The sequence below is a fragment of the Stegostoma tigrinum genome, chromosome 2, assembly GCF_030684315.1.
Source record: "Stegostoma tigrinum isolate sSteTig4 chromosome 2, sSteTig4.hap1, whole genome shotgun sequence".
Taxonomy (NCBI): domain Eukaryota; kingdom Metazoa; phylum Chordata; class Chondrichthyes; order Orectolobiformes; family Stegostomatidae; genus Stegostoma; species Stegostoma tigrinum.
In genome coordinates, this window is record NC_081355.1 from 23,288,026 (window position 1) to 23,297,335 (window position 9,310).

Sequence of the window (9,310 nt, forward strand, 5' to 3'; positions counted from 1 at the left end):
AGGTAGCTGGGGGTGCGGCTTGGGGTGGGAGGAAGGGATGGGTGAGAGGAAGAACCGGTTAGGGAGGCAGAGACAGGTTGGACTGGTTTTGGGATGCAGTGGGTGGGGGGGAAGAGCTGGGCTGGTTGTGTGGTGCAGTGGGGGGAGGGGATGAACTGGGCTGGTTTAGGGATGCAGTGGGGGAAGGGGAGATTTTGAAACTGGTGAAGTCCACATTGATACCATATGGCTGCAGGGTTCCCAGGCGGAATATGAGTTGCTGTTCCTGCAACCTTCGGGTGGCATCATTGTGGCAGTGCAGGAGGCCCATGATGGACATGTCATCAAGAGAATGGGAGGGGGAGTGGAAATGGTTTGCGACTGGGAGGTGCAGTTGTTTGTTGCGAACTGAGCGGAGGTGTTCTGCAAAGCGGTCCCCAAGCCTCCGCTTGGTTTCCCCAATGTAGAGAAAGCCGCACCGGGTACAGTGGATGCAGTATACCACATTGGCAGATGTGCAGGTGAACCTCTGCTTAATGTGGAATGTCATCTTGGGGCCTGGGATGGGGGTGAGGGAGGAGGTGTGGGGACAAGTGTTGCATTTCCTGCGGTTGCAGGGGAAGGTGCCGGGTGTGGTGGGGTTGGAGGGCAGTGTGGAGCGAACAAGGGAGTCACGGAGAGAGTGGTCTCTCCGGAAAGCAGACAGGGGTGGGGATGGAAAAATGTCTTGGGTGGTGGGGTCGGATTGTAAATGGCGGAAGTGTCGGAGGATAATGCGTTGTATCCGGAGGTTGGTAGGGTGGTGTGTGAGAACGAGGGGGATCCTCTTGGGGCGGTTGTGGCGGGGGCGGGGTGTGAGGGATGTGTCGCGGGAAATGCGGGAGACGCGGTCAAGGGCGTTCTCAATCACCGTGGGGGGGAAGTTGCGGTCCTTAAAGAACTTGGACATCTGGGATGTGCGGGAGTGGAATGTCTTATCGTGGGAGCAGATGCGGCGGAGGCGGAGGAATTGGGAATAGGGGATGGAATTTTTGCAGGAGGGTGGGTGGGAGGAGGTGTATTCTAGGTAGCTGTGGGAGTCGGTGGGCTTGAAATGGACATCAGTTACAAGCTGGTTGCCTGAGATGGAGACTGAGAGATCCAGGAAGGTGAGGGATGTGCTGGAGATGGCCCAGGTGAACTGAAGGTTGGGGTGGAAGGTGTTGGTGAAGTGGATGAACTGTTCGAGCTCCTCTGGGGAGCAAGAGGCGGCGCCGATACAGTCATCAATGTACCGGAGGAAGAGGTGGGGTTTGGGGCCTGTGTAGGTGCGGAAGATGGACTGTTCCACGTAACCTACAAAGAGGCAGGCATAGCTGGGGCCCATGCGGGTGCCCATGGCCACCCCCTTAGTCTGGGGTTTGGGGCCTGTGTAGGTGCGGAAGATGGACTGTTCCACGTAACCTACAAAGAGGCAGGCATAGCTGGGGCCCATGCGGGTGCCCATGGCACCTCTTCCTCCGGTACATTGATGACTGTATCGGCGCCGCCTCTTGCTCCCCAGAGGAGCTCGAACAGTTCATCCACTTCACCAACACCTTCCACCCCAACCTTCAGTTCACCTGGGCCATCTCCAGCACATCCCTCACCTTCCTGGACCTCTCAGTCTCCATCTCAGGCAACCAGCTTGTAACTGATGTCCATTTCAAGCCCACCGACTCCCACAGCTACCTAGAATACACCTCCTCCCACCCACCCTCCTGCAAAAATTCCATCCCCTATTCCCAATTCCTCCGCCTCCGCCGCATCTGCTCCCACGATAAGACATTCCACTCCCGCACATCCCAGATGTCCAAGTTCTTTAAGGACCGCAACTTCCCCCCCACGGTGATTGAGAACGCCCTTGACCGCGTCTCCCGCATTTCCCGCGACACATCCCTCACACCCCGCCCCCGCCACAACCGCCCCAAGAGGATCCCCCTCGTTCTCACACACCACCCTACCAACCTCCGGATACAACGCATTATCCTCCGACACTTCCGCCATTTACAATCCGACCCCACCACCCAAGACATTTTTCCATCCCCACCCCTGTCTGCTTTCCGGAGAGACCACTCTCTCCGTGACTCCCTTGTTCGCTCCACACTGCCCTCCAACCCCACCACACCCGGCACCTTCCCCTGCAACCGCAGCAAATGCTACACTTGTCCCCACACCTCCTCCCTCACCCCCATCCCAGGCCCCAAGATGACATTCCACATTAAGCAGAGGTTCACCTGCACATCTGCCAATGTGGTATACTGCATCCACTGTACCCGGTGCGGCTTTCTCTACATTGGGGAAACCAAGCGGAGGCTTGGGGACCGCTTTGCAGAACACCTCCGCTCAGTTCGCAACAAACAACTGCACCTCCCAGTCGCAAACCATTTCCACTCCCCCTCCCATTCTCTTGATGACATGTCCATCATGGGCCTCCTGCACTGCCACAATGATGCCACCCGAAGGTTGCAGGAACAGCAACTCATATTCCGCCTGGGAACCCTGCAGCCATATGGTATCAATGTGGACTTCACCAGTTTCAAAATCTCCCCTTCCCCCACTGCATCCCTAAACCAGCCCAGTTCATCCCCTCCCCCCACTGCACCACACAACCAGCCCAGCTCTTCCCCCCCACCCACTGCATCCCAAAACCAGTCCAACCTGTCTCTGCCTCCCTAACCGGTTCTTCCTCTCACCCATCCCTTCCTCCCACCCCAAGCCGCACCCCCAGCTACCTACTAACCTCATCCCACCTCCTTGACCTGTCCGTCTTCCCTGGACTGACCTATCCCCTCCCTACCTCCCCACCCACACCTTCTCCACCTATCTTCTTTACTCTCCATCTTTGGTCCGCCTCCCCCTCTCTCCCTATTTATTCCAGTTCCCTCCCCCTATCCCCCTCTCTGATGAAGGGTCTAGGCCCGAAACGTCAGCTTTTGTGCTCCTGAGATGCTGCTTGGCCTGCTGTGTTCATCCAGCCTCACATTTTATTATCTTGGAATCTCCAGCATCTGCAGTTCCCATTATCTCTGTGATGCATCATCAGTTTCAGTTATGCCACAAAGCTTGATGATCCCTAACTTTAATGAGTTTAGCAATCATCGGACAAAAAGTTCGCCAGAAACTGTCTACTATATTGCGCCTCTTCACAAATGAGAAATGGATTGTATATCTCAGCAATTTAGAAAAAACCCATTGGTTAAGGGTGAGTAAATACACAGATAGTTCAATATATGCCACCACATCTCGTAGAATCAATTAGTGCAGGAAGCTATCGTACATGTGTCAATTCTTTTGAAGTCTTTTTCAATTTGTCCCACTTCCTTGCTCTTTCCCTAACCCAAAGAATGTTTCTCCTTTGCATTTTTAACCAATTACCTTTTGAAAATTACTCCTAAGGCACTATTTCTTCCAATCATGTTAAAGTTTTTCTTCGAAACAAATCTCATCTCCTTTTGTGGTCCTCATTTCACTTGTCTTAAACCTGTGTTCTCATTAGTTGAACTGGAGCTAATCACTTGGTTTGATTGTAAAAGACATGCCAGACTACTTAGATTGTGATTGTAGACATTTCTACTGTTGTAATGGCCCAGAATGCATCATAGCTGCCTAGTTTTCAGTTGGCAGATCTCTTTCATTTTCTGCTTTTTCCGTTCACAATGATTCTTTCAAGTTCTGTTCAATATGGAGGAAACAATATGGACTGAGAGAGAGTGGTTGGTGTAATCAGCAAACTTCACTGTCCATGAAAATGTCACTGGTCTGGTGTAAGTGTTGAGAATACAAAGGACAGCTCTCTCCCAACTGCGTACTATTGTGCTGTCAATTCCAGATTTTTTTTAAAAATTACATCTATTAATTAATTGCATTTAATCAGCAGCTGCCTTCATGCAATGGAAGTGTCGCCAAACAAATAGCCTGGACCTCTGGATAACCTAGAACAGTTGTTTTACCACTATGTTGCCTTGTTACTGAATATTAGATAAATTACTGTATTAAAATTGGCTTTTAATCTAGTGTTGTCTTAAGCTGAATCAGAGATGCTCAATGTTTTGAGTTTTTAACTCACTGTAACTTGATGGAGGCATGTCTGTGGCTTTACAGTTTATTCGTTTTAACTTGAATTCTGGAAGTCTAGCGTAGTAGGGAGGAATCCAGTGCTTTTACTGAGTGAGTATCGGTTATAAATTAGGAACTTAATAAGTTGAACAAACTAACACTTCACTCTGCCCCCTTTACTTAAGTTTCCTGATCATTACAAACAAAGAGAAAAATAATTTTATAAGCGAAGGAGAGAAATCAGATGATTAGCTCAAACCATCATGCCCTCCTGATTCAAATGAGCTGTCAGTAAATACGGTGGCCAGCCTAGAAAAAAAAGGAGGGAATGTAAAGTAGGGACTGTTTTAAATGTTTTATGAAGAATTTTTGTTTTAATTGTAAGCACGAAAATTGAAATTAGAACTTTCAATACCAGAATTAATATTCAAAGATTGATTTGCTTTTTAATATAAAGCATTGTGCAGGTTGTGTCATTGCTCAGTGGCTATCCAACCAGTAATAAAACTTCAACTTAAAAAAACCTCTAAAGGGTCTCCACAATGTATTGACAAAACAAATGGGAAAATGTTCAACCATAACTTAAAAAATGAATCCTGGTTAAAAGCTACAGTCTGTCTGGATGTGAGTTTGCTCACTGAGCTGGAAGGTTAGATTTCAGACGTTTCGTCACCATTCTAGGTAACATCATCAGTGAGTCTCTGGTGAAGCGCTGGTGTTATGTCCCGCTTTCTATTTATCTGTTTAGGTTTCCTTGGGTTGGTGATGTCATTTCCTGTTCTTTTTCTCAGAGGATGGTAGATGGGCTCCAAATCAATGTGTTTGTTGATGGAGTTCCGGTTGGAATGCCATGCTTCTAGGAATTCTCATGTGTGTCTCTGTTTGGCTTGTCCTAGGATGGATGTGTTGTCCCAATCAAAGTGGTGTCCTTCCTCATCTGTATGTAAGGATACTAGTGATAGTGGATCATGTCGTTATGTGGCTAGATCATCAACTAGCAAACTCACAGACTGGCCAGGGATGAGGGAGAGGTTGGAAAAAGAAAATACAATTGAATAATTACCAGAAATGTTTCAGTAGGCAAAACAGAATTCTAAAGCCAGTATCTCCTCTGTCTTTGTGAAACAAGCTCAGCGATTGTAATTTAATATTGGAAATCTTGAAACACGAGTAGCATATGGTGTGGCAATATAAATATGAATAATCTAAGCTCTGGATTTTCCAAATGACATTGTTTCTTCCTTTTAAATTTTGTGAACTTTTTATCATCCAGAATATCCACGACCCTTTTTGATGCATTCTGTAGTCTTCACAATGAAGTGTTGCGTATTGTGTATGTTTTCCGTTAAGCCTTTTGCCTATTTTCATTTATATCCAACAAAAAAACATAAAATGACTGTGTAATTTATAGCACAAATTTCAAAATAACTAATGAACATATTTAGATGGCTGTTAAGACTATAACCGTAGATGTATAGCAGAAATTTTTTACCTTGCAGACATCAGAATAAACACAATGCGAAATTTCAAATTCATAACAATTTAAACAATGGAGAAAGGATATTGGTTGATTGGCAAGTTCATGGATTTTTTTCAATGACAACGCCTCTTTCAACCAATGGATAATTATAGGCTCCCTAAACTCCTAAAATATGCAAAGCTTGATGTAGCCCTTCTTTTGCAGGTCTCTGTGTATCAATGCATATAGCATCTAATATGTTTAAATAAGTTACATTTAAGGACTAATTTAAAATGATTGGTCATACTAGCAATTATCACACACAAGATTTTTCAGCAAGTGCTACCTAATTACAAAATCCCTTGTAAAAGTATCTGGCTTTTAGTACTGTTGTGATGTGAAGTAGGTAGGTCATTTCACCCAGTGATTAGCTGATTGAATCAAACGGCATATACCTTTCATTCATAATAGAGCACAGTTCATACTCGAGCCTGTGCTTGCAAAGCCCAACATAATACATCTACATTAGATGTAATTCCATAATTCAGCAGCAATTGCCTACTTCCTTGGAGAAGGTGATGGTGGTCTGCATTCTTGAACTGCTGCTGTCCTTGGATGTAGGGGAACCCACAGTACTGTTAAGGAGTGAGCTGTCCATTTTTTGATCCAGTAACAGTGAAGAAACGATGATTGAATTCCAAGTCAGGATAGTGCACGGTTTGGTGGCCTGGCCACGTTGCCATGCACCCTTGCACCTCTAGTTCGTAGAGGTTGCATTTGGTGACAAAGAAATTAAATATGTTTAACTTCTCATTTCTCAATTTGCATCAAATTTTCATTTGATGATGGGTTACTTTCTTTGATTGCAGAGCCCTATGTGGTATAGCTGGTATGGTGGTCAGGATGACAGCTCTGTTGGTGAACCTTCTGGATCTTTACCTCCTGCTCCTTCTTACAGTCAATTAGAGGTGCCACCACCATATGAAGCAGTGTCAAGAGCTCAGTCAGGTAGGATATCAATTCCTAATCCTGGAAGTTTAGCTTAAAGGAATGTTTCACTCTGTTCATTTTGTAGTTAATATTTTATGAACAAATGGTGTCTAACTGCTGTTAAATTGCAGAGTTTTGTAGCATGCTTAATCCGCTATTGAGCCAACATTTTAAAAGTCATGCTTGCCTTTGTGTTACTCGTTTTCCTTTAAAAGTACTTGCTCAGCTGCTTTAGTTTCTTTTGGTATTTAATCTATATCCTATGCAAAGGAGATACAAATAATACAAATGCTGTGTGTTCCCTTGACATAGTTCAAAGCATGGTTCGACAAGTGCTTCAGTTAAAGCAACGTGTGGGTGTGTCACTTTCTGGCTTTTGTGAAAAAATAAAACCAGACTCTGTCTTGCTCGCTCGCTTGCTCTGTGTCTCTCTCTCTCTCTCTCTCTCTCTCTCTCTCACTGTCTCATTTGCACACAAAATTTGTGCAAACTGGAAGTTTAAGCAAAATGCTCCCAGAATTTTCATGCGTATTGCCTTATAAATGTTGATAAAACAGTTTCAGGATCTTGTGCAGTAACATTGTGAATGAAGAGTATTTTAAGAGACAGGTTTTCCTTTTTGTTTGCCTGCACAGATGATTTGAAACCTCCACCATATACGGAGTATGCAGCCAGTAGTATTGAAGAAACTCGTGCCCTCTCCATACCAGAAGGGTATGATGCTTGCAGCTTGAGCGATGCTCCTCCTCCATACACTCCTAGCCCATCAGTTGACGCTGAACAACAGGATAATGTGACACAACCTAATTCCCAGGAGTCAGGCAGTACCACTACAACAGGCTCACCATGTGAAGTCTGAGAAAAGAAAATCCACTTCCTGGGACTTTTGTGGAAAGTTATTTGGTTTTCTTCAGAAAAATCCAAAGCACCTGAATTGTCCCATTTTTTTTGGTTTTGTAACAATTCAATTTTTTTGTCCAGTTTGAGACATTTACAGTGATGCACTACATAAGAATGCATTGTTCACTGTTTGCTGCTACCAGCACTACCTTCTCTCTTTGCAAACATTAATCGCACTTTCCAAGGAAGAGCCCAAGCAAAGGATCTTACCTGATTGCAAAAGATTGTACACTTGTCAGTGCCTACAATGTGCGTACCCCAGTGCTGAGAGGGTGGGGGTTGCTGAGGCTGAGGGATTGGTTGGGTTGAATAAGAGAAGTACTCAGCCATGACACCTGATGCTGCCAACCAGGGAGACTGCAAATTTTAAACAGTGAGTGATGTCTCAAGTACTCACGGTTACAGATAAACAGGAGGTGAGCTTTATCTGGTGGGCACTAGGATCACCTTGTGTTCCAGTGTTATCAAAGTTTCTTCAAGGTCATTCCTTGCATTCTATACTTTGTGATGTTTTGCCAAAGCTGCATCATTGCCTTGAAGGAAAGAAGCTTCCCCTTGACAACATGAAGGGACACCTTCAATTTTAGAGGAATGCACAAAAGTGTAGACTTTAAAGAAGACCTTTTTGTCCTAAGAGTAGTTGCTAATTTGCTGCAAAAATGTATTTTTTATAGTAGTGTATTTTGTTTTTAAATTAGATGATTCAACAATACTCCAAATTCCCTTCCTCAGAATACCAAAACTTTCACCTTAAATATTAACATAAAACAATCCAATTGTCTCATTATTTACACAGAAACCAAACCCATTTGTTACAGATTTTTAAAGCAAAAGAAGTATTTGCTGTATAGATGGTGTTGTGCATTGAGATCTGTTTGATTCCCAGAATTATGAGAGTGGACTTTGTTACTAACGCTAATTCTGGTAAGCCCATTTGCTATTAGTATTCTGAGACATTTCACTATTTTCCCACTTTTTGTTACAAGTCTGTATTTTAGTAATGTACGCTCATCCCAGGTACATGAAATACCAGGATTGAATCTAAATTATTTGCACGGATTTATGTCCTGTGGTTTTAGTTTAAATGAACTGAATTTTTTTTTCAGATCTTCGGACTTTTATTTGTACTGATATATTTCTCCCATGCATTAAACCAATCTCCAAGGCATGTTTGTAAGTTTATATATTTTTAAAAAGGTTATTTAATTACATGAATAGGTAGCTTTGTTGATCATGTTTGGATGGTATTTCAAGAATCTCTCAAATGTAGCCTGTTCTACCTGAACATCCCTATTTTAAGAGTTTTCTGTTTTGAGAATGGTCGCGGTTTCCTTAATTTTATATTCTCCAGTTGCTTGAAATTAAAATTGAATTTGACCGTTCATTAGACCTGTGTAAATGTTCAGACCAACTTGTTTGACTTGCTAAATTATGTAGATTTTCAACCAACAAATACAGTTTTGCTGATTCTGTCTAAATCTGTCTTTATTCCTCTCTTTTGTTTTTATGGTACTTTTGTTCGATACAATCATTCTTGATCAGTGTCCACAACATAGATACATTTTGACAGTTTTCCTTTAAAGTTATAACTATGTCCCATTAAATATTTTTTATCTCAAGTCACCAGTGTGCAATTAAACTGAAAAATGGAAGTAAACAATTGGAGATCAATAGAAAAGTGTTTTGCAATTTTTTATGTCTCTATTCTCTTGAAGGCTGACTCATACTTCGAATTTCCCACAGCCACCCACCCTTCGGAATATCTGCCATGTGACCCTTTTCATGGCTGTCGTTGTTAGCAATAATATTTTCTTCAAATTGGGCTCGGGTCATTGATAAACTTAGGCCAGAAAAAAGATACAAAAACAATTTCAGCCTATTCTTACACTATTTATTTGCAAGTTT

At 43.5% G+C, this 9,310-nt stretch overlaps 1 protein-coding gene across 2 annotated transcripts in view; it reads left to right on the plus strand.

Annotated features, from left to right (window-relative positions):
• The window catches only part of si:dkey-118j18.2 (uncharacterized), a 57,319-nt gene extending 48,223 nt beyond the window's left edge, over positions 1-9,096 (plus strand). For both annotated transcript variants that reach the window (XM_048549661.1, XM_048549653.1), the window contains exons 4-5: positions 6,385-6,523; positions 7,141-9,096. In XM_048549661.1, the coding sequence (XP_048405618.1) occupies positions 6,385-6,523; positions 7,141-7,364 (363 nt within the window). In that variant the 3' untranslated portion in view covers positions 7,365-9,096. The remainder of the gene's footprint in view (positions 1-6,384; positions 6,524-7,140) is intronic.
• The last annotated feature ends 214 nt before the right edge of the window (positions 9,097-9,310 follow it).